The sequence below is a fragment of the Pygocentrus nattereri genome, chromosome 29 (genome assembly GCF_015220715.1).
Source record: "Pygocentrus nattereri isolate fPygNat1 chromosome 29, fPygNat1.pri, whole genome shotgun sequence".
Classification (NCBI taxonomy): domain Eukaryota; kingdom Metazoa; phylum Chordata; class Actinopteri; order Characiformes; family Serrasalmidae; genus Pygocentrus; species Pygocentrus nattereri.
In genome coordinates, this window is record NC_051239.1 from 20,494,877 (window position 1) to 20,521,121 (window position 26,245).

General features: G+C 40.2%; 1 protein-coding gene across 4 annotated transcripts in view; it reads right to left on the minus strand.

The window, feature by feature from the left end:
- Nucleotides 1–22,621, minus strand: part of mvb12bb (multivesicular body subunit 12Bb) — a 47,676-nt gene extending 25,055 nt beyond the window's left edge. For 3 of the 4 annotated variants that reach the window (XM_017709489.2, XM_037536078.1, XM_037536077.1), the window contains exons 1-6: nt 22,535–22,621; nt 17,834–17,949; nt 13,655–13,762; nt 8,114–8,210; nt 6,716–6,845; nt 6,271–6,375 (exon numbers count right to left, since the gene is read on the minus strand). In XM_017709489.2, the coding sequence (XP_017564978.1) occupies nt 6,271–6,375; nt 6,716–6,845; nt 8,114–8,210; nt 13,655–13,762; nt 17,834–17,941 (548 nt within the window). In that variant the 5' untranslated portion in view covers nt 17,942–17,949; nt 22,535–22,621. The remainder of the gene's footprint in view (nt 1–6,270; nt 6,376–6,715; nt 6,846–8,113; nt 8,211–13,654; nt 13,763–17,833; nt 17,950–22,534) is intronic. The other variant, XM_037536079.1, reaches the window with a different exon arrangement.
- Nucleotides 22,622–26,245: the final 3,624 nt, after the last annotated feature.

Sequence of the window (26,245 nt, forward strand, 5' to 3'; positions counted from 1 at the left end):
TCAGGGACTTTGGATCAAGTTTGGAGCTCAATTCTAATCTTCCTGAAAATGTTCAATAGTCCATTGTGGCTACTCTGCATTTCTATCACTTGTGATGAGATAAATAAATGCAGTAATTTCTATCAGGGGCAATAAAACATGCTCCTTGACAGGTTGTGGTATTTATGAACTGAAGCCTGCAACTCAGATTTATTTCCCTCGATGGGGCTGACTTTCCCCCTGTTCATCTGCATCAGCATTCGCCCGTGTTCAATCCAGCCCAATGGTGAATTTTTAAAAGGTTGACATCAATCTTGTGGAACCGATTGCCACATTTAATGAAGACTTCCCTTCGTTTGCAAAGGTTGACTCGGATGCAGAGGGGAAAAAAGCAAGGGGACATGACTCTTCTTGCGTCGAGACATTTCACAAACAGCGATAAACTGAAAGGAGATGGTTTTTCACTCACTGTGAAACGGGCCTTGACCACCACGGGCAGTGAAGCAGCAGAAAACAATAGAGAATGATCCAGAGTGATCCACAAAATGGAAATGAGATACATTCGGTGAAAGGCCTCTATAAGACGTTAAAATTTGATAAGGTCAAAATGGAGATACAGAGATGTGGTCTTTAGAGAACTTACCATTAGAGAATAAATGAATACAGTCCCTCTGAAGGAGTTCTGAATGACTTCTTTTTAACAAAAACTCCTAGCGGTCTCTTGGCAATAGGAAACTGGAACAAAAGTATAGCTGAAGTGGGGCATCTTCCAACTTGTCAAAGAATGCAAACCCACTCAATGCAAATTCTCCCATTTTTCCGACTACACTGGCTTGGGTAGCATATGGCAAATCAATTACGTGTCTAATTCGTAAAACAAAAAACATGGCAAGTGTATTGCCACTTAATCACCAACAGCCCTTATCCTCAGATTATGTTGGCCACTGGAGTTTTGTGTACAATTAATCATCATTCAAGCCAGAAAAAGCCATATTGACACATATCCCTAATTTGAATATCTAATTATGCTGTTGTTTTGCACAGGATCACAGCAAAACCTAGGGCATCGCCTGATTGATTAAAACAATGCGCCATTTAACTTGAGCACACTGAACATAAAAAGTAAATAATGGAAAAATTTGTGTGTTTGGGGAGATTTAACTCAACTCCAAGCAACTATGCCTCTGTTCTTATTTTTCATATCTATGTAACTTTTATATTATTTCAGTTTCAATAAATAATCATAAATAATCTGGCACATTGAAGATGAGCTAGTTAAAGGAAAAAAGGAGATACTTCATCACAGACCTGGAAAAATTAGTATGAAGTCAAGTCAGGGTTAACCACAGCCCTAAAAATCTATAGATAATAGATAAAAAATAGATAAAAATCTTGGAAAAGCAGTACAAGAGCTTAGAAAAAGGAGAATCGTAGTAACAGCATGAAGGTCTCAAGGTGTGAGCTTAAAGTACGGTGATGGCTGACTGGAGGAAAAGAGGAGATTAGCTGGGAGCTATGAAGCTAAAGGGCAGCCAGAGAAGTTCAGGATGTGAGGCAAGAAGACAAATTAGGAGCAAGTCTTCAGATGAAGAGACAGTTACATCAGACCTAGCACAGGTAGTCTCAACTGATGTGCAGAAAGAACAATCCACTGACTGGAGAGTCTTCAGCCGGACTGCAGTCATGTTTTCTACAATATGGTTCTGCACATAATGTACAGTACATGGTAAACTGCTTAATTAAACAACTATAATCTATGATAAAAAATCTAATGGGGACCACAACTTTGCTTATTTTTTATTTTTTTACATTTAACAGGCCTGTCCAGTATGTCTTTTAAAATGAAAACCAAATAATTCTAGCCTCCCCCACATAATTCACTGTACTTTTTACTAAAATATCCACCAAGACCAGGTAAATTAAGTTCAATTAATTGTCTAAATCACAATATCAAAGGCACCCTCCTACACGCTCACCACACCATGGGTGGCTGATGAGCAACTGAAACAAGCAACAGCGGAAAGGCAGGAGTATGGGTCCGTGTAGAACATCTGTCACGGCTTGGACAGATAGGCGGAAGCCTTTGGAGAAGCAAGACAAGGATAAAAATAATATCGCCAGAGAAGCGCATGGACTGAGATGGAGGAATGTGGAGGCTGGTGTTTTGACACTCATCCGAGCTCCTCCATGACAACACCTCAACGCTCGGCTCGGCGCTGGCGGCCCTCCCAGCCCACAGTGTGTAGACAGCTCCTTTCAGCAGTGGCACCTTCCACACTTGTCATTATGCTCCTTTAAGTTGCGTGTCAGGTACGGAAAGAGCAGAATCACGGCGAGCGCGGCTGGAGGAGCTGGGAGAGTGGAAGCCCTAAACAACAACAGATCTTTCCTGATAATTCTATCATAGGTGGCACCACTCGGTTTGCATTTGCTTGATGCAGATGGAAAATTTGCAACTTTTTATGTTTTTCCAGTATAAAAAGCATCAGAAATAAAAAGAAGGGGGGATGTTTGAAAACCTAGATGCTGGAAGATGCTGTCAAAACAATGCACATACTGTACAACGCATGCTCTCCCAGAGGACTGGGATCTTGGCTGTTGTTAAGAGACTTGATGCTTTGCAGGAGAGATGCAGTCAGCTCCATCAAACATGTAGAAGAATCCATGACACACATTCTTCACCTCTTATCATGACAATGTACATGGTTCTCAACACTTTCAGATACAGAAAACCTAAAACCTTTACATTAAAGAGCAATGTTTCACCATAACACTGTCATATCCATAAAAGAATCGGCATCAGACCACCCTAAGACAGTTTGCTTTGGAGCCTGCAAAGAGACAAAATGGCCTGAAATAATGCCTACATTACAACTGAGCATGTAGCAAATGTAAACGGGTGGAAGTTTGAAGAATGCTTTCGTTTCAAGAACTTAAACTTGAAAAAGAAAAAAAAAAAAGATTGTCAGTCAAGGCAGAAGAGGCACAGAGGCTGTTTTACAGTCTATACTCATTGACCTCCACATGACACATCCATGGGGTGAATCATTGTCCTGAAAGGAGAAATCATAAAAATCAAAACAAGCTCGCAAGAGGAGAGATGCTTGGCCTCTGCATTTATATTCTTCTGCCTTTTGATTTAAAAAGCTTCCCTCCCTTATATGAGGCCCATCATTGTGAGAGAAATGTCAAAAACCTTGATTCTTTAGGCGAAAAATGAAACCGAAATATTAGTGCAAGGCCAATTTATGCTAGCTGTCGGTCTGGAGGTCAGATATTGGGGCAGGGATGACAGTTTTATCAGGAGGACAAACTGCAGCTTGAGTGGAGAGAAGAGGCTCTGAAGTAGACCTTAAAAAACCTCACTCTATATAACCTCTCCCAAATCTATGGGTCAGAAGCTTGTCTGACAATGAAATATAACACAAAGCTGACACCATCCATTTTAAGGCATGTATGCACTACTGTGAAACAGATAACAGACAAGGAGGCCTTAATCAAGAAGTCAACTCCAACAAAGTAACATCTGTATCATCTACATCCAAATGCACCTCAAACCTATAATATATGAGAAAGGATTGATCGTGGTAAAAACGATTTATTTACAACTTCTGATGCATTCGGTGGGCATTGAGTTAATTTATGCACACGCTTTTTCATCTCAAGCAACGATGCGGATATGTATTTTGAAAATGTTTTGGTGAAGCAGTTGTCCTTGCAGCATATTTGAGATTTCACTGAGATTTTAATGACTTTGCACTTGTAGTCAGAACACACTTTGAATGGTCTTCTAGTTGCCTGGGGCAACGGGGGGCTTATGTGTAGAACCACCAGCATTCAAAATTACAGCGGTCATTAAACATTTATTCCTTATTGACTATGTTTAAAACATTTTTCCTCTAACTGTAAAAGGCACTTAGATTTAAGGGTATCTTCAAAAAGCTATAAAAATACTGAAGATAGCCAGGAGTACTAAACAGAAGGGGGAGCATTCCCTGTGATAAACTGAAGTTAAACTAAGTTGCTTTTCACTAAAAATTCACAACTAATCCTTGATGAAAACAGAGCTTGTCCAGAAGCTATTTCACCCCCTTCCACCACCACTTTCTTCTCAAATGTATATGTTACATAAACTGCATTCTTCTGGACTACAAAGTTTCAGTGGAGGGATGAATGAAACTAATATATACTATTACTAATAGTATACTATTAATAATACTATTACTAATTAGTAATATATACTAATACTATATACTAATAAATATTTTAGAAAATTATAAAGTTCAAAATGTGCTTTGACTTTTGCACAGGCCACATTTTACTGCTTTATTTCATTCTAATATGTTCAATTCAACACAAGCAGGTTTTGTGCCCTAAAATGAACAGAAAACAATATGCAATGAAATAATTAAGAACTAAACATATATTTAAACCATTACTGTTACCTCAAACTCATTTCTAAAATCTCCCAGATTTAAGATATTGAACAAACATCAACACCTGAGTGTCTCATGCAGAAGCAAGAATTTTAATATTAATAAAAATTCCACAGCTTGTGATCACAGCAGGAATCGGAGGAGGGCCAGGGGTGCTCACTCCGAGGTGCAATTTATTCTTACCCGCCCGTCTCTCATGCTTGAAACGAGGCATCAAAAGAGAGCTGGATTAACAGAATGGAATGGCAGGGTGTGAAAGTGCGAGGCTCTCCAGCATGGCTCAGGCACATCAAACGTTCGCTAGCCGTTCATGAAACGGCCCCTACAAAGGCTTTTATTTGAACTGTAAAGCCACAGTGTAATTCTGGGGGTTTGCTCTCATGTACAGTGTCAAGTTCAAAGACCAGTCATGGAAATAAAACCTGAAGTCAGACCACTGTCCATTCCTTTTACTACTCATACTAGTGTGCATCAATTCCAGCTAATTTAACGAGAGATTAACAACATAAATATGTAATCACAGGGCACTGTGACAATTACAGACAGCAAGCAACATACAGTGATAATGTTCAAGTTGATTTCCTCAAGCCTGTCTATGTTTCATTTCAGTTGCAGTGGGTTATAGCCCAAAACTTTCCGTGGGTGTCTGGCATGCTGCAGTTGGTCTCCAGAACACCCCTACCGACCCCTCCGCTGCAAACACACATCTCGTGCAGCCTCGGTTGTTTATTTACTGTTTACACAGGAAATCCCAGCCACTTCCTGCTCATAAATTATTGAATTGTTGAGTTTGGATAGAGTACAAAGTCACATTCTCTCAATCTTCCCTTCAGGCACGCAATGTGTGTGTGTGTGTGTGTGTGTGTGTGTGTGTTGAAAGACACAGTGGAAAGAATTGAGCAGTATGTTCGTCTCTAGCCAAATACACTATTTCTGCCTTTATTATTCAGCCTACCTGTCTGATTTTGGGGAGATTTGAAAGCACTCAGAGGAACGGTACCATCTCATTATCTGTCTGTCTGTTTTTTTTTAAATTATTCCCTCAAATCATCTAGTGCTGACATGCTTAATTATACCTAAAATGAACTGATTAAAAAGGAATGAAGTAACTCTGCGTATTCACCAAGGAAATTTAAACAATCTGATATGTTCTTGACTCTTCATCAGAGAGCAGGACTCTTCATGGGATTCATTGTTCTCTACCCTTCATTTATTTAATTTGCAGTCCAAACAACTACTACATACAACTTATTGATTCTTCTGTCAGGAAAAAAAACACAACAATATATTTAACAGAACGTTGCACAGACGCCTTCACTAAACTAAATATAATATCTTTTTTCCAGGATTTGTTGTGTCCATAGTTTTTGGGAAACTTGCCAATCCATTGTTCTGAGAACACCAGTAGCTTATTTGTTTGATTTGTAAATGTAATTTTCTCAGTAACGGCTTCTTAACAGTTACACAACCTTTTACACCCGCAGCACTATATTATGACAGTGTAAGGATGGACAAAAACATCAGTGGATTGGAACTTGACCTTCCTCCTGTCTCTCAAAGGTAAGGCTCTTTATTTAACTGTAGGTTAAATAAACTTTCTTTATGTAAGTGCATTATCCCACACATCACAAATATCTCCTGAAAAATGAACAACTTGGACTTAATGGACGTTTCGACTGGAAATTCAGTGCATTGAGGGTGGTCTCTGACTTTTCACCGTATTCTCCTTTTTACCTATAGAAACAGGCATTAAGGAGCGTCATGCAGTAGCTCTGTATATTGGTTTAACTTTATAAAGAAACTTCGGTTTGTGGGTAATGCACAGTCTGCTGTGTATCTTTAGAGTGTGTCCTACCCTGAGTCTGGAACAGTCTGGTGAACGGACAGTGTGGTATGGGGTGCATCGTGCGCCTGAGGAATCCTTCCCATCAGATACCAAATCGCCATTCCATTTAGCTCTCTGTGGAGGAACGGAACACTTGCCCATCACTAAACAGCAGAGTGTATATATTCAACAAATGCAATTACTTTACTGAGTCGGCAAAGTCAAGTGTTTTTTACAACTCTTAAATTCACTACATCTGATATGGCCAATTTCTTGCCCCCTGAGGTGAGAGGTGAAATGTATTTGTTATTAAGCACCAGTAGTGTTTTACATAATGTTGAAGTGTTTTAAAACCATATAAAAAGTCATATGGTATAAAAAGTATGGTTTCCTGATTATATTCCAAAGCCATTAAAAACTAGATATAGGGCTGCATGCAGTAAAAGCTGAGGCATAAAATCCATCCTGAGCTCACCCTATAAATGTGTAGTTAGCAGGGCTCTGTTTTGACCTGTTCTGAATGAGCACATCACATATGGCTGTGTCAGTACTGCGCCTCGGGATCAGCTTCACATACAGCCTCTTCTTGCTCAATGCTAACTCATCTGAGAGAGAGACAGAGAAAGAGAGAGAGAGAGAGACTGAATATCTGCACCATGCATATAGCTCATTATGCAGATTACAGTACTATTATATGGCACTTTGTATTAGTAGTATTAGTAGTATGTATATTTTTCTATTGCTGCATGTATTTACATTATTCTACTGTGCAGAAAAAAAGACCAGCTCTGGGAAATCTTGCAAAAGATTCAGAAAAAGAACAAAACGCTTCTAAAAAGAACTGCTTCCGAACAATTTATTCAATGGGTCACACTAAATGAGGATAAAACATTAATATTTGAACACAAAATAAACACAATGTATGCAGGGTACTTGACACATTATCAATAAACAACGAGGATCATAATTACATAAAACCTATAAAACCGCATTTGCTGAGAGTGCTGGGCATCTTCATAAACAGGGTGTGCCAGCAGAAAAGAACCAGCAGTTTGAGTGACGGTAAAATGGCAATTTAATAGTGGCTGATATATCCATTAAACATGGTTTCACACAATAAAAGCATTGCATTAAAGCATAGCCCAACAAGACTTTTTATTCATCTTTTTATTCATTCCACTGGAACCTGAAGCCAGCCCTGCTCATATTACTTTTGAGCCCATCCCATTCATTTTAAAGCAGCACGGGGCGAGTGCTATATAAATGCAATAATAATGAAAATAATAAACATGCTGTCCTCACTCTCAATGGCAAAATAATATTGCATTCTCAAAGGCACAACGAGAGGAGAGGAGAGGAGAGGAGGGAAGAGGAGAGGAGAAATACATAGCACTCAAAAAGCACTAAAGCATCGGGGGAATGCATTTCATTAATATTAGATAACCACCATCCACTCGCGCTCTTTCCAAATAAATACATAAATAAATAAGCGCGTCATAAAGAAAAGCCAGGCTCCGGCAGAGATAAACAATGACTCATCGTTCTTCTCTCCTCCTACCTCTGGGGCAAAATGTTTATTTTATTCTTTTCCACTCTTGTAAATTATGCTAAACCTGCACCCATGAAACACTCACATTCAGTCCTGAGAGGAAACCTCCCTGAGGACCAATGGCTGCTACAGAGAGAGAGTAAAAGAGAGAGAGAGAGAGAGAGAGAGAGAGAGAGAAAGAGAGAAATAGAGAGAGAGAGAGACAGAGAGACAGAGAGAGAGAGAGAGAGAGAGAGAGAGAGAGAGAAAGAGAGAGAGAGTGTGTATAAATATGTGGGAGGTATTTAAGAAAAACGTGATTGTGTGGGCATCTGTGGAGCTTACGAGTGTCCATGGTTTCTTGGATCAGTGCGAAGCCCTCTGGCAGTGTGTCCTTCAGGTCAGTCAACTTCATATCCACCAGAACATTTCTTAATTGGGTCTGCAGTCGAGGAGAGAAGGAGTATTAAACCAGAGCTGTCCAAACTGGCCCTCAGGCCAAATCTGGCCAAGACCTTTCTGCCATGACATCTACTTTGATGACATCGGCTCAGACAATGACATGCACCTGAAAGCATCAGAGGCAAATTACAAAGAAATGTTCTTGTTATTTATGAGACCTTGATTACCCATTCAAATGGCATTTTGGACTAGTGGGAAAAAGTTTGAATATCTCTTGCAAAAATAACTACACTTCAGGATGAAAAGGATGATTAGTTTTAAGCTGGACATGCACGACATGGCTAATTTCAAAGATATATTCAAATGCACTCTGAATATAAATATTCTGCTTTTCCCCACAAGCTTATTGTAGCTTTCTGGCCTTTTTGAAAAGACTCACTCATAAAAACTCTCTTTTTCAAGCATGTACCTGACCGACAGCAAGTAATTGTGCAATCACTGCCCCTTTCCAAGTACACAAGCACCCATGCGCTAGCCATCATCTCCCAACATGGCAGACTAGTACTCAAGCCAGTGCGTGGCAGGCCAAATTGCCTGCGTTTCAGAACAGGGAGCAGTTGAAAACAATCAGGAGCTGTTTAGTTGACATTTTCAAGCATGACTTTTTCCCTCAGCTTCCCCAGCCCACACTCATTATGCTTCCATTTTTTGTGGTAATAAATTGCAATAATCCAGAGACGCCCCTGAAAGAGTGCGGCCAGCATGGCGTGACGTTGACGAGGCCGACGTTCTGGATGGCGTTGACACTGTTGCCCGGCAGTTATTACCAGTACAGACATTTTTTATTCATAGTTTTTTATTCCTGACTTGAGGGCAGGAATATGGATGAATGTTATTACTATGCGCACGCTTTTTTTCTGTCTTTCTTTCTTTCGTTCCTTTTTTTTTTTTTTTTTTTTAAAGATGCAAGAGAGAATTTTCCCATCAGGATATGACAAAAGGCCATCTAACTCCAAGCCAGAGTATGATAAATCACAAACTGTTTACTTCCCACCACATAATTCACTGGCTAATTTTCCAGAATCTGTTTTTGTCATAGACAATTACAGTGGGGGCCACTTTGACTGACAGACAAAATAGCCTTTGTTGATGGCGCTGTCATGTTTTATTAGTGTCAGGGACTTTAAAACATTGCAGACACACGTTTTAAGACACTAGGCAGCAGCGACAGAGAGGGGATTGGTGTGATACATACTAAAACCACAGCTCTGATTGAACTTTATCAACAGGCAAGCGGTGAGAGATTGAGCAGGGCGGACCAGCCACAATGAGCAACAATGTCAATTTCTGAATGTTTTCACAGACCTCCAGGGCTGCAATAATAACAAAAAACAGCTGTGCAAGTATTACATTAGATGACAAATCAGATGAGGTCTACTACATTTTGGTCATTTCCACATACACATCTAATTACGAGATATAACAAGACATGGTAAATTGGTATTGTTGGGTATCAGTATTGGGCCAATATCAGCAGGCAATGTCGGATGGGATATCTGAAGGAAAAATGGATGAATCTAATCCAACCAATCCAAATCTAGCATAAAATTCTAGAAGAATTTTTGAGTAGTCTAATCTAGTCCAGTTTTTAAAGAACATATATCAGTATCAGTATCTGCCAAACTGCCAGTATCTGCCAGTTCAGTAAGAACAAAGGTTATTCAGACGTTATGTGAGCATTAAAATCCTAAACTGTGATATTTGAGTTGGTGTGACTTGGAAATGAAGTGTTAACCTGACATCATAAACTGAAGCCTCAAAACTGACACTTAAATCTATAATGACCCACAGTGATACAGTCATAAAGAGAGCCCGTACAATGATGAAATATTCTCAGCAGTGACAGTACAGCTAAAAAGAGTGATAGAAGTGTGAAAAGTGACAGTAGTAAATATAAACACTGCCCCAAACCAGCCTCGCAGCAGATTTACTTTGGCTTCACACATAGTTTAATAACAGGATTCGGTTGCTGGCACAAATGAATTAAATCAGAGAATATAAGCATGAGCATATATATATATATATAAACAGATAAGGCATTCTTCCACTGCACAAAGTATTGGAACTGTGGTTTTTACATTGCCAATTTTGTCAGTCTTGAAGGGTCCAGTTGTATGGTTTTTGGAAACTGCTCAACATTATTACCAGCAGGACCTAATGGTACTCAAGGACGTTCTCCTGAAGCAAACAGCAGATTCTTTACTCTTCCATGTGAAGTCACCAAGCTGTACTACTTCACTAAAACATGCACTAGAATGTAAATTAAAACTCTATTTTGATGTGTTCTTTGTGTAACACCTTACTCGAGCCCTGCTACATAACATACATAACCATGCCATAAACATGTCACAGCACATGCTGTCATCATGTTATCATGACAGATTATGTCTAGGAATATGTGTCATGTAACCATGATTTTCAATTGTCATGACAGAGGCCAGAGTGTTTAAGTTTATCACAGCTTATGTCGTATGATAATTTTGGATATGCATACTCTAGTCAGTTGTCATGATATCAAACTTTGTCATAAGAATTTATTAGAAACCTACTGACATGATTAATGACAGCTTATGTCATCTGTCAAGACATGATTATTGTACAGTTAGGTCGATGTAATGTAAGTTATTAAGTGATACTTTTTTGATCCCACAAACGGGGAAATTCCACCTCCGCATTTAACCCATCCGTGAAGTGAAACACCACATACACACTAGTGAACACACACACTAAGGGGCAGTGAGCACACTTGCCCGGAGCGGTGGGCAGCCCAATCCACGGCGCCCGGGGAGCAGTTGGGGGTTAGGTGTCTTGCTCAAGGTCACCTCAGTCATGGACTGTCGGCCCTGAGGATTGAACCGGCAACCTTCTGGTCACAGAGCCAGATCCCTAACCTCCAGCCCACGACTGCCCCCAAAAGGGGTAGAAGGGGTCAAGTAAAATGTTAGCTTAGGTGACATGAGCTAGTGTTACTCTGTGTACAAGCACATATTTACATGAGCAAGTGTGTGAGCTCAGAAACAGTGCACAATATTATTTCAACAATTAACTTTAAGATTACTAATAAGCAAGACAGCTGATGCCTCAGGTCACACTTTCAAAAGAAAAATAGTGCAATTGTTGATTTTTGTTAGTAAACGGTGCAGTATAGAATTTCATGACAAAGGTATGGTTCTTAAGCAAGGTGGAAATGAATTAGAACTGGTATGGTCTGGTGGTTTTCTTAAAAAATTGCAATACATACAGACATATGATATTTGTATATACACATATGTACAAACTAGATGGCAAAAGTATTTGGAAATGATTAAATGGTGTGTCCCAATACTTTTGTGCATATATTGTATTGGGACACACTTCTTAATCATTAAATTCTGGTGTTTAATTCAGTCCCATTGCCACAGGTGTGTAAAATCAAGCACCTAGCCATGCGATCTGCCTTTACAGACATTTGTGAAAGAATGGGTTGTTCTAAAGAGCTCACTCAATTTGAGCATAGTATTGTAATAGGATGCCACCGTTGCAACAAGTCAGTTTGCATAATTTCTTCCCTCCTAGATATTCTACGATTAACTGTGAATGGTATTATTGTGAAGTGGAAGCTTGTAGGTACCACAGCAACTCAGACACAAAGTGGCAGACCACGTAACGTGCAGGGCGGGTTCGACGAGTGCTGAAGCTCACAGTGCCTAAAAGTCACCAATGCTACTAACATCAGCCCAAAAATGGCATGCTGGGAGCTTCATGGCATGGGTTTCCATGGCAGAGCAGCTGCATGCAAGCTTCGCATCACCAAGCACAATGGCAAGTGTTGGATGGAGTGGCGTAAAACACACCACCACTGAACTCTGGAACAGTGGAAATGTATTCTGTAGAGTGACGAATCACGCTTCTCTATCTGGCAGTCTGATGGACAAGTCTGGGTTTGGTGAATGCCAGGAGAATCTTACCTGCCTGACTGCATTGTGCCAGCTGTAAAGTTTGGTGGAGGAGGTATAATGCTATGGGGTTGTTTTTTTTTTCAGGAGTTGGGCTCGGCCCCTTTGTTCCAGAGAAATCTTAAGGAAAAGGGAAATCTTAATGCTTTAGCAAACCAATACATTTTGTACAATTGTTTAAATTCCTGCTCGTACATCCTGACAGTAGTGCATTTCAATAGTCTAGACCTGAAGTAATAAAGGCATGTACTAGTGTTTCTGCATCACGCAGGGACAGGGCATTTTTCTTGGCAATGTTGTAAAGATATAGAAAAGCTGTCCTAGTGATGCCGCCTGTGTGTTGATCGAATGATAAATCTGAATCAATTATAACGCCAAGATATTTTGCTGCTGATCCAGGTGTAACTGGAAAGTCAGTGAGATTTAAAATTAAATCTGGTGATTTATTTCTTGCCAATTTTGGACCCAGAAGGAGAACCTCTGTTTTGTTACTGTTTAGTAAGAGGAAATTATGTAACATCCAGCCTTTCACGTCTTTTACACAGTCCTCTATTTTCTTTAATCTGTATTTGTCATCAGGCTTGGCTGATATGTACAGTTGTGTATCGTCTGTATAACAAAGAAAGTTAATGCCATGGTTACTTATAATTGTGCCTAACGGTAACATGTATAGTGTAAATAATAATGGTCCTAAAATAGAGCCTTGGGGAACTCCAAATCTTACTTTTGAATAATTGGAAGATAAATTGACTGGTGACCTGTCCAGGGTGTATCCTGCCTTCCACCTGATGACCGCTGGGATAGGCTCCAGCATATATATATATATATATATATATATATATATATATATATATATATATATATATATACACATATACACAAATACTGTTTAGCTCACAGAAACTAGAAGGGAAAACTAGGGCAGCTCCAATATACAGAGCCGTCCTCACACTTCATGAAAATAGGTGCCACTTTAGCAGCCATATTGAGATGGCTGTTTGATGTGTCATTTTTCATTTAAAAAACCCTCCTATTCAAAAACTGAACAATTTTTGGATCTGTTCATCCTCTTTGATGAACTACAGCAAAGTATTCAGATATTCTGCTGGGACCTGGTTAATTGAATGAAAACAAAATCCCTAACTACAAAAGCAGAGAACATTTATGAATAGTCATAGACTAAATTCCTCAGGGAGCATGGCGGATCATAAACAAATTTCTTACGGAGGCCCAACAGGGTATTATACATCAAGGTAGTGGTTAAATTCTACTCATCCCGAATTCAGAGCTGTATTTGCATTCGGTACACATAGTCAGCTTTAAAAGTCAAGAAGCATTTTGGAGGCGCTGGTGATCAAACAGCCAATCAGAGCTCTAATGAGGGACGGAAGTTACCAGAGCAAATGCTGCCTAAAGCACTCCAAACGCAAGTTTCTTTGAGAAGGCTAGCACTGTGTATGTGTGTGTTGAATGTACATATTTCACTTACATTTTCAGCGGAGGAGGCGCGGGTGAAACAGAGATAGCGTGTGACCTTGGATTTGAATATGCCGTCCTTCCACAGGTCGGCGTCGAAGCCATCTGTTGTTTGTGCAACCTAAGTGAAAAGGAGAGAGAAAAAAACAGGAGGAGAGAACATGAAGTGGGATAAAGTTAATGTATGGATGGATTGTGTGTGATTTTTTTCCCCCTCACTGCCTCGCTCCTTGCATACTTGGCTTAATTAACGCTCGCTTGCGCTCAAGTTCTCGCTCCATCTCATTAGAGCCCTATAAGAGTGGAGAAAGATCCTGAGCCTCCATAAGGACTAAAAATACCAGCACTCCCCATGAGAAATCGTTTTAGACATGACCTGAGAAAGCTAGGCCTCTAACAAGCCTAATGAAACTTTATCCAGCCCATCTCCAGCGATGGAGATTGGAGGCACAATATAAGAACAGCTGAGTAGAGTTTGGAAAGGCATTACAAGAAACTTTCAAGGTAGACGGTCTGATTAAGACAGAAAGAACAACAGATGCACTGATGGACAGAGAGAAAGACAAAGAAAGACAGCATGAGAAGGCTTGAGCTACATCCCCAGTGGTCTTTGGCTGAAGTAAATACTCCCAGGAGAAGTCTATACATCAACCGCATCCTTTCCCCCCACCCTCACCTCTTTTCCTCCCCTTACAAGACAACCCATCCTGGCCACTCTTTCCAGGTCAGTGCCCTGCACCTGCTGTCAGCGTAAACAAAGGGCCGGCACTGTGCAACCCAAAGTCAAGCGGGGAGGAACCAGGCACCAGAGGAGTCAGTCTGCCACGCCACAGTTGGGTTGGCCAACGCTACGCACCACGAATGACAGTGCTTTGGGACAGCAATACGGAGAGAGAGGAGAGGGAAAGAGTAGAAAGGAGACAAAGTTTCTCTCTAAGTTTAAATTTCAATAAGCTAATCAAATAATAAAAAACAGCTTTCAGTCTTTTTAAATTGAAAAGCTCATCAGACTGGCATGTACTGGTTGCAGTAGAGGGAAAGGTCATTCATTTAAGCCACATTAATTAAGCCACAAGAGGCCATACATCACAGTGTCTATTACAATTAAGGGGTCTTACTATGTGCTACTTACTTTGTGGCTTACTGGTCTCACTAAAACACAATATGATCTGATATAAAGAATGTAGTTTGTGAATGGTAGGTAATATCTGTCAGTCAAATTAGGCCATATATGTTTATATCAGGTATTATATGACAGATTAGAACTGGGCTTGGCCAACATTAGAGAAGCTGCACTTTACATTTTATAAAAAAAGGCTTTTGGACACGTAAGCGAAAAGCAAAACATAAAGCCTGAGGTTTGCAAATAAGCTTGAAATAATGTGAATCGGAAATCATACAGGATTTCATCTGTACCAAAACATGGTATTAGGGAGGGACTCAGGGCAGAGCGACATAAGCCCCTGGTCAAATGACATTTTGTTGATTTTCTAAGTGAAAGAATTTTAATTATACACTGAACTAAAGAGATACATTTTCTGAATTTTAGTACCAGTGATCAGTATTTCATTTTTTTTTCCTTGATTTAGTTTTGTATGTGGCTAATTTTGTGACATCCCCTGAGAAATACCTTAGTGAAGGATAGCTGGTAAGCCTGTTTTGATTTTCAGGAGGAATGGAAATTTTATTATTACATACAAACTGATATTAAGCTTCACAATGATACTACTTACAAATAATGTACTAAAAGAAAAGGGAAGGCCTTTGAACCTTGTGAGACTCCACAAGAAATGTCAGCATTGTTTGATGAATGATTTCCAAGTGAAACCATCTGCTCAATAAATATTATACAAATTGGGAAAAACAAAACAAAACAAAACAAAAAAAAACACAAACTTTAACCTGGGCAAATTTAATATTTCAGTTTTATTTCTTTCCAGTGTTAAACTTGGCAAATGAATAGAAATTGTACACTACAGTTTTGTAAACCATATATCAGTATGTTCTACATGGAGGATGAATGATTGAATTCACTTACAAAATTCACTAATTTAGCATATGACTGATTATTTTATATACTTATATTATTTATATATGTATATATATTTATGTGTCCTGCCTTTCACTCAGTGGCAGCTGGAATGGGCTCCAGTGTCCCCTGCAACCCAGAGGGAGAAGCGGCGTGTGTGTGTGTGACTGTGTGATTATTATATATAACTTTATATAAGTTCAGAAGATTTTTAGAGGCGGTCAAAAGTCATTACAATTTTGAAGGAAGATTCAGAGGAAATACAAATATTATCTTTTACAACACAATGAGCAGTTTTGATTTCAGGTTGACTTTAAACAAAGTTGTTGTAAAAGATCAGTCCTGCCATGCAACATAGTTCTGTTGAACTGATTATTGCAGTATCTATGCCTCCATTCTTTGCAGGAGAGTTTTTTTAAGTAATGTGGAGAGATATTCACACCTTCAAAGTTCAGTCTTACAAGTTGGCTGCATCCAAGTCACAATGCAAGTTATGCCAAACACATTTAATGTCGTTGAGGTCTGGACTCAAGTCCATTATTCACCAGCAACTTTGTTCAATTAGCAAATTTTCTTCTTTTGGCTATTTTCTTTTCCTAATAACAGCTTTTTGACACCTACACAGCAGTTTGAAATAATGTTTATCTGATGACGACAGTTTGGCGCTCTACATGTCCATTAGGAGTCAAACTGTCTCCATATCTCTTCTTTTTTTCAAACTGTTTTTTCAACAACTTTTCTGTTCCCTGTGCAAAAGGGTTCTCTTATATCTAACCTCCTCAGAAATATCTCCTAAACAATGAATAATTTGTAATTAATGGGTGTTTTGAATGGAAATTCAATATATGAGAGGTGGTCTTTTTGTGCGCAGCGCTGTAACAACGTCTTTGACTTGTACTATGAATAAACAAACCTCACGAAATAATAACAAGACACATTCCACTGGACTGAGTGTCCGGGAGTATGTGTAGTGCAATCTGATGGAAGGCTGAGGATTCAGTTTCATCATACACTTTTGCATGTGCAAGAATATATATGCAATGTGCTCAATGACCCATCTTCACTTGTTTGAAGTATTGCAAAACTGCAAAACAACTGGGGGGGGGGGGGGGGGGGGGGGGGGGAAGAAAGAATAGGTATCTCTCTACTGGCACATTCATAACATCATCTAAATATTGTTTATTCAAGTTCACTTTACAACTCTGAAGTACTCAAAAGGTCGTAAATTAATAACCATATTTGTTTGTGCAAACATAGTGAGGCAACAGCGTCCTGCTGCGACTGATGTAGGATAAGGGCAAGCGGAACAGAGCTTCTGAGAGTCTACTGTCGCCATGTGCTGCGCGCCAGATCCTGGATGCCAGTGGGCAGAGTCGTAGCGCTGTTCCAACGTTCAGACGGGCCCACCGGAGACGACAGTTGGGCGGGGTGGGGCAGGAAGAGAAGGAGTGAGAAGAAAGAAAGGGGAGCCGGAGAGGAGGAAAGAGATGAAGGAAGAAAGCAGGCTGCCCGTAAGCCTAACACGGGCACTTTGTGTTCTACTGTTCACTTGGAGCTTTGTTCGATTCGCAAAACAGCCCTTCTCGCCTTTCTCCCTGTTCCTCTTGTGCAGAGAAACACACACACACACACACACACACACACAAACACTCACAGCGTGGCATGTTCCCAAGGGCCGCAGAATATGGCTGTCCTAGTTTCCCCTCTTGGTGCTGTGGGATTGCTTGGCGTTGCTGAAGTGCCAAAAAACCAGCCACCCCAGCGGTCTGTGCCAGCCGAGTGTTAAACAAACAAAGGGCTCTGGTGCCAAGCTCAGGGGGACGCCTCCTCGGAGAGGCCTGTTAAACTGTATCCTCAGGAAAGGCTGAAGGACTCTGCAGCATGGAGCTGGCCAGGGGAAGAGTCGTCATCATCAAAGTAAATGTTATGAATTAGTAATTGCCCCTCATTTTCCGCCAGGGAAGGCAACCAACGAGGAAATGGTTTTCACTGGGATTCTGTACAGGATCGTTTCCATGTCGTCATGTTAGTGTAAAGGTTTAAGCAACTTTCTGCGGGACGCAAGACCTATCGACATTCAATAAATACATACATATATATATATATATATATATATATATATATATATATATATAAACCTACGTGAGGCAACAACACACTCACCACATAGTAATGTGCAGGTGCTTTTTTCTTGGATACCATTCCAATGTCAGTGATAGGTTCAAGCTGCTGCTCTTCCATCACCTTGGAAGGGTTCTGAAGATCCGGCATTCTTAATTCTGTTAAAAAGTAAACAAAATGATGTACACTGCATACTCTATATGTAAAGGATCTGGAATAAGGTCACTGTACTTTAACACTGTATTTTGACGTCACAATTATTACATAACTGTCTGATAGTAATTATTTACCATAGATGTTGCCTCTCACAATACATTTTTATCAACAAATACAGTGTGAATTGGGCACATTTGTTTTCCTTGTTGGGCTGAGGTAAATAAATGTAAAGGAAAGAAAGCAGAAAACACATTTTTGCTGAGACAGGATTTTAGCTGCTCAACAGTTCTGGGTCTCCTTTGTCATGTTTTTCATTTCAATGCACCAAATGTTTTCAATGGGTGACAGGTCTGGATTGCAGGCAGGCCAGTTTAGCACCCGGACTCTTTCACTAGGGGAACCACGTTGTTGTAATATACGCAGAACATGGTTTGGCATTGTTTTGATGAAATAAGCAAGGTCTTCCTCAAAAAAGATGTCACGCATGGCAGCATATGTTACTCCAAAACCTGTATGCATCGTTCAGTATTAATGATGTGCAAGTCACCCAAGTCATGTGGACTAATGCGTCTCATACCATTGCGAATGCTGGCTTTTGAATTGTGCGCTGATAACAAGTCAAATGGTTCCTCTTCTCTTTAGCCCAGAGGACACAGCATCCATGATTTACAAAAAGAATTACAAATTTTGATTTATTGGACCACAGGACACTTTTCCCCTTTGCCTCAGTCCACAGAGGATGCAGTCACAAGTTGTGTTCACTCTGAATCTTTCAATGATATCTACTGTAGACGATGAAAGAATTATTTGCCCACATAGTGTCTGACAGAGTGGTGGACCCCTCCACATCTTTACATCTGAAAGACTCTTTGGGATGTTCTTTTTATACCCAATCATATTACTGACATTTTTAGTCAATTATCCCAATTGGTTGTGAGATGTTGTCTAGCACATGTTTTCTTGGCATTACACAACTTTACCAGACCTTTGCTGGCCCCATCCCAGCTCTTTTGCAACTTGTTGCTGGCAAATATTTTTTTTAAAAACTATAACAAATAAAATATTCCTAATTTCAGTATCTGGTATGCTGTCTTTGTACTATGGTCCTATATAGAACCACTGTCTTTACTGAACAACGCCTGAAGGGCCATCCTTTTGTAGTTTGTACATAATCATCCTGTTTGGCAATTAAGGCTCATACTTTGAGATATATACAATAAACAAAAAGAAAACTTAAATAATGTATGAAACAGCAAGAAGATCTACAGAAATACACTTCATTGCCAAAAGTACTCACTCACCCATCCAGATCATTGAATTCAGGGTTTCCAATCACTTCAATGGCCACAGCTGTATAAAACCAAGCCCCTAGGCCTGCAGACTGCTTCTACTGACATTATTGAAAGAATGGGTCGCTCTCAGGAGCTCAGTCAATTCCAGTGTGATAGGACGGCACCTGTGCAACAAGTCCAGTCGGGAAATTTCCTCTCTACTAAATATTCCACAGTCAACTGTCAGTGGGATTATAACAAAGTGGAAGCGATTGGGAACGACAGCAGCTCAGTCACGAAGTGGTCGGCCACGTAAAATGACAGAGCGGTCAGCGGATGCTGAGGGGCATAGTGCACAGAGGTCACCAACTTTCTGCAGAGTCAATCACTACAGACCTCCAAACTTCATGTGGCCTTCAGATCAGCTCAAGAACAGCGTAGAGAGCTTCATGGAATGGGTTTCCATGGCCGAGCAGCTGCATCCAAGCCCTACATCACCAAGCGCAGTGCAAAGTGTGGAATGCAGTGGTGTAAAGCGCCGCCACTGGACTCTAGAGCAGTGGAGACGTGTTCTCTGGAGTGATGAATCACGCTTCTCCGTCTGGCAATCCTACAGACAAGTCTGGGTTTGCCAGGAGACGGTACTGTCTGACTGCATTGTGCTGAGTGTAAAGTTTGGTGGAGGGGGGATCATGGTGTGGGGGTGTTTTTCAGGAGTTGGGTTCGGCCCCTTAGTTCCAGTGAAAGGAACTCTTAAAGCTTCTGCACCAAGAGATTTTGGACAATTTTATGCTCCCAAATTTGTGGGAACAGTTTGGGGACGGCCCCTTCCTGTTCCAACATGACTGAGCACCAGTGCACAAAGCAGGTCCATAAAGACGTGGATGAGCCAGTTTGGTGTGAAAGAACTTGAGTGGTCTGCACAGAGTCCTGACCTCAACCCCATAGAACACCTTTGTTTGATGAATTAGAGCGGAGACTGCGAGCCAGGCCTTCTCCTCCATCATTGTCTGACCTCACAAATGCTCTTCTGGAAGAACGGTCAAAAACACACTCCTAACCCTTGTGGAAAGCCTTCCCTGAAGAGTTGAACCTGTTATAGCTCCAAAGGGTGGGCCAACATCATATTAAACCCTATGGATAAGACTGGGATGTCACTGAATTTCATATGCGTTTGAAGGCAGACGAGCGAATACTTTTAGCAATATAGTGTACATATTGAAATGAACAGAATTTAATAGTCTTGTTTAATTTCCCTATTTTTTTTATCCAAACCTTAATAAAAAAAAACTAACTATTTCTTGCTGGATGCACTTTAAACCACCCCAGTTTGTTTTAATACAAAAAAGGCCTCACAGTACATGGAAAACGCACACATGCACACATTCTCACTCATACATGTGCATCCGCCCTCCCATGTATTAGGGAACACAGCGAAATGAGACACTCCATAAACTGTGTGTGTTTGCTGGTCTATGATGGGTGCTTTCCAGTGCTGGATCGCATTCCCAGTGTCAGATGCTGAGTGATGGCGCTGTCGCTGCTCTAATGGCCAAGCATACGAGCAGGAGAAAGCATCAAGCCAAAAGCCTCATTTGTACACTAAATAAGCTGCACTGACGCAGACAATAATACTGCTGTGGGCCCAATTAGCAGAGTAATTAATTACCGCAAACCTTTGTTTCTTCTTTAATGAGCTCCTGAAATATGGAGAGGGCTAAAGCTGAACTGCTTTAAGTGCTGCTAGTATATAGAGAGGAGGGGTCTTTATTCTTGCATTAAGGAGTGGGAGTTAACTTTTCACTACATAAATCGTACCAGTAACTCACACATACAAATTAAATAGCACTGAACTTGGTTCCTCGCTGTGGACAACCTCCATAACGGAAAAATGTGCTGAGCTCTGTTTTATTGTGATCCATGTCCAACCACGTCCATTAGGTAATGCCACAGGAACGGTTACCCTCCGTGCTCAAACGTTCGGCCCGCCAGTGGAAAAGATTCCTGAGATCTTTTAGATTCCTGTGTTAACTACAACAATACTGTAAACAACAAGCAGTGAGTTACCTTCCAAGCTCTGAATGTTATCCTACAAACTAGACCTGGGCCTTCACCAATGACCTCTGATAGCCACATAAATGCCATTAGGCCTTGCTCAGGCAATCAGACATTTTCAAGCAAATGTAGATCAATGCATGTCTATTTCTGTCTCAATATGCCTTGGCCTAATGTGTATGCATGGCTCATCCAAGGATTAGTGGCTATTTGGAGGCTCCTTTTCTATCTTATCGAATTATGTCGAAAGCAAGCTACTGGAGTAAATGACACAGTTATTGCGCTCAATCTAAATGTTTACCGACTTTATAGTAATTACGCTTATTGAATCTGCAGGATTTACTGGGCCAGTGGTGGGTCCATGTATAAAGAAGTCGGGTGGAAGGACTTATTAGAGCCAACCCAGAGCAGCAAATTAGCTTACCGAGGGAGAATGATTTCTTTCTTGCGTTAATTTGTGCACTAATCAATGCGGCCTTTTCCCGAACTGGGCTGTGTATTTTGATTGCAAAGTGACTTTAATTTAAAAATGGAGGCCTGGATATCCAGACTGGGGACGACTAAGTGTGGCACTAATGACACACACTTATCTTAACATCAAACCACACAGGGGGCACAGCTAATGCTTAGCTCACAGAAATGCATCAGAGACAATAAAGCAATCCAAAGGGTCACATTCACAAACAAAGAGACACACATACATATGAGAAAAGGCAAACGAATACCCTAGCAGAGAAATATGAAGCTCATTTCAAGATTAAAGTCCCGAAAATGTTACCACTGTCAAATAAGCCCTCAGGAATTGGTAAGACCTATTGGCAATTAATTTTTTTTTTTTCCAAAAGGCTTCTGTTGTGTCCCAGGAGATTCTGGAAGCAGAATGTAGCAGGACAGCAATGTGCTAGCCTATGTGAAGACAGCAACAGCAAGTAGCCTGCTTTCTAAAGTTCAGTGATTCATCATGAGTCTCTTATGCACCTAATGGGATTTTTTAGAGACTTTCTTTGACATATCAACAAAAACACCAAGCCAAAGGCAACAGACACCTGCGTTCTAAATGCTTCATGCGCAGTAATTTTAAACAGTGACCAACATCAATACAAAAGTCTGTCAACAAGTAATGTTATTCTCTAGCTTAGCTATCCTAGGCATTAGGCGAAATGCTAAAGCTTTGAACCAACTTTATAAAAGAAATGACACATACAAAGCTTTCAACAAAAGATGAGCAACATAAAAGGTGTTAGCTTTTACTTGTATTTACCTTAAAGCTGCAAAATAATCAGAAATGTAACTCCATGTGTCAGGTCGGACTTTAGCATCTACCGATTGCTTCCGCAGTTTGAAGGCGTTGTCAAAGGTTGTTGTCAGGTTGTCAAATAATTAACTAGGAACATTTTCTAGATTAGACTGGATACTTGTTGTGAAACACACAGCAGGGTTATAGCAAAAGTGAGTTATTTTGGTTATTAAGTATTACATCCATGGTAGAGACTGGAATAGAATAACCGAATTTGAAAGAGAGAATAAAAAAGAATAAGAAACAAGTAAGTAAAGGCGCACAGATAGGTAGGCGTTGTCACACTGTGGGTGGTCATATACTGAACTCTCAGCACTACATTATTATTATTATTATTATTACCATTGTTGTTATTGCTGTTAGATGAATTAACATAACAGCATTAAACATTCTATAACTAATAAGTAAAATGAATTTTTTTTGTTTGTTTTACAAAGTAGCTGTTCCTATGTGCATTCTAAGTGCTTCGTTTTCATTTAAATTAGCATATTTAGCATACTTCTGACGAATAAAATGTTTTACAGGGGCTTGTTGCTCCTGATAGTGGGGCAAGGTGCTCCTTTACTAGGTTTGTTTTTGTGTGTTATGAAAATAACATATATAATACTTTATTTCCTGTAACCATGTTCCCTTAAAGGTTAAGGCTGGGTTAGATACTACACCTGAATTAGAAAAGTTAGCCTGGAATCGAGAGAGAGAGGTAGGATGTTCAGGCCAAGTTAAAATATATAAATCAGATGCACTTTTGCATTGGACCATGTGCGACTGTGTGGCTTGGAAACACATCAATCTGCATCTGCTAACAGTAGCGACGTCATGGCACTGATGGATTTCTCTCTGTCATTCACCTGAAATAAGAACACAGAGAGAGAGAGAGAGAGAGAGAGAGAGAGAGAGAGAGAACAGTGCAGATGATCTGTTACAATGGCCTGTTGGAGTTAATAGCACGCAATGAGATCAAGTGCACAGGAACTAAACAAGATTTAATGAACATAATAAGCTAATGAGACCTCTTATGCTCATCATCATTCATGAAACTGACAATGAAACTGACAATGAATCAATGCCCATGGCTCAGAGCAGGCAGCCAATGTAACTGTACTTTGCACGCGTGTCAGAGAGAGACTAATAGAGGCCATCTCAGCTGAGACTTGCTCTGTCAGTTTGGCTCATAACCAAACCACCCAAAAGCTTGAGAAAGAAATGGCAGACAGTAAGTGAGCTGCATATGGTGCCTGTCAGAGGGAGTATGTGTGTACAGTTGTAAACCTCATCTGGGTGCACCACAACAGCGCGACACCGCATGTAAACATTATTTCTGTAATGCAGAGAATAATGCTTCATGACACTGTGTCCGAAGTTTCTACAGCTGTAAGGAAATATTGTGACCAAATTTGACTTAGGTGTACATACTGAGTATGTATCCAAGGTAAGACTTGGTCGTTTGCTAAGTGGTTAGATCAAGGGGTGTACCTCATGAAGCATCTCATCTCATGACTGTGTTTAAAATTCACAGAACTGCAGTCATGGTTAGCTTGTTTTACAATGTTGGTTAACAGTTATCTACATTAACCCAGGTCTAAAAGCTATAGCCCTCTCTAATTTGGCCAACGTTTTGTTCCAAGACTAATCAAGCCAGGTCAGAAAAGGACCAGAGGCCATCCCTAATTGGTCAGAATCGCACTCTGACTGGTCCAGAAACTGTGGACCTTAACTTGCCATGGAGTAGGCTGCCATGCAGCGTAAGTTGCCAAGGTGACTTAGTTCAGTAAAAGGGGGCAGTTGTGGTCTGGAGGTTTGGGAACTGGCCCTGTGACCGGAAGGTTGCCGGTTTGATCCCCAGGGCCGACAGTCCATGACTGAGGTGTCCTTGAGCAAGACACCTAACCCCCAACTGCTCCCTGGGCGCTGTGGATAGAGTTGCCCACTGCTCGGGGCAAGTGTGCTCACTGCCCCCTAGTGTGTGTGTGTGTGTGTGTGTTCACTAGTGTGTATGTGGTGTTTCACTTCACGGATGGGTTAAATGCAGAGGTGGAATTTCCCTGTTGTGGGATCAAAATAGTATCACTTACTTACAAAAAGTGATCCACTGTTGTTATCCCAAAACTGCAGAGGTCAACAAGGCTTAAATTTAGTTGGCTAAGTAAGAAATCTTGCTTTATGATACAGGCCCCAGTTTGCAGAGCAGGGGGAACTATATATATAGAGAATATATATAGAAAAACGAGTAAACATCCTCTATAAAGAAAACACTTCTGCAGATTTTACAATTAGAATGTGCAGTTTTTTAGATTTACTGTTTATTTGCTGAATTCAGCAAACTGGATAAAGAAATTAAATATAAAATGTGGCCTCTGCAAAAGTTATGCAAAACATTTATGTTATGCTTTATTTTTTCCAATCTATTCAGCAAATAAACAGAAATTGTGCATTAAAATGCGATATTTATTTTTTTACATGTAGAGGATGAGCTAACTTATTTTCACTTAAAAACTGGATAGGGGCGTTTTAAACTCTTGCATATAACTCTATACTGAATTGAGCAGAACACTTAAAAAAAAAAGTAGTGATGGCTAAATTCAGAATACAATGTCCAAAATGTATTTAGTAATGTATTCCATGAAAAATAACACATTCAAAATGCATTTAGAATGCATATCAGTAAGGCACAACTGAGCGCCACAGTTTAGAGGCATAAAAAGCAAAAAAGGTCTCTCTATGTTTTCTGTATCTTATGGAAAGTATTGGCCAGTATTTGCAGATCTGAGATCACATGCTGGGACACAGACAGACATTCTGTGATGTAAGCAGGTGTTATGAAATTAAGAGCCTTAAAAACTAGTAGCAGAGTTTTTAGGTACATCCTAAAACATACATAAAGGCAGTGCAGTTCTTTCAAAACAATGGTGATAGGAGCTCTGGTTTTCATTACTGTTAGGATCTGTGCCCAAGCATATTATACAAGTTTTACAGTATTTGTACAGAGCATTACCGTAATCAACTCTGCTTATAACAAATGCATAAACAAGTTCCTCTGCATCGTTCAGAGACAGAAAAGGCCCAACTTTAGCAATATTTCTCAAATGATAAAAAGCTATTTTAGTTACTGTGTTTACATGAGAGGCAAAGCAGAGCTCAGAATATGGGATCACACCCAGGTTTTGTACATCATGTTTGATATATGAATCTAAACAATCCAGCTGTTCTTTAGTATGAATTTTAGTAACAAGGATCAGCATTTCAGTTTTATCCTGATTTAGTTTGTGACATCTTTTTATCTGTACTTAACACCTTAAAACCTGTGTCTGGCACTCTGTTCTAGACCTTAAGAGCTATTTTTTTTAAAGTTCACAAACTTTATTTAGGCTTTGTTGCTGTTGCTTTACACTAGTGCAGCACTACTCTCAAAACTTGCTTTATTAACATGCTTTACCCATTTCCTCACTTCTTTTGTTGTCAGTATTTTACAGCATATGGTTCCAACCCCTCCATTTCTCTGAGTTGTTTTCCTGCTGTGTTACAGAGTCAGCTGAACTTCCTGTGGCCCACCTGACACTCTTGACAAGATGGGAAACTCACTACGGTCCTGGCCTTAACACCTCAGCGAGATTTCACCAGCCGCCTGGAGTTGATAAAACAAAAAGAAGACTGTTGAGGTATTTGAAAAAGGAGACT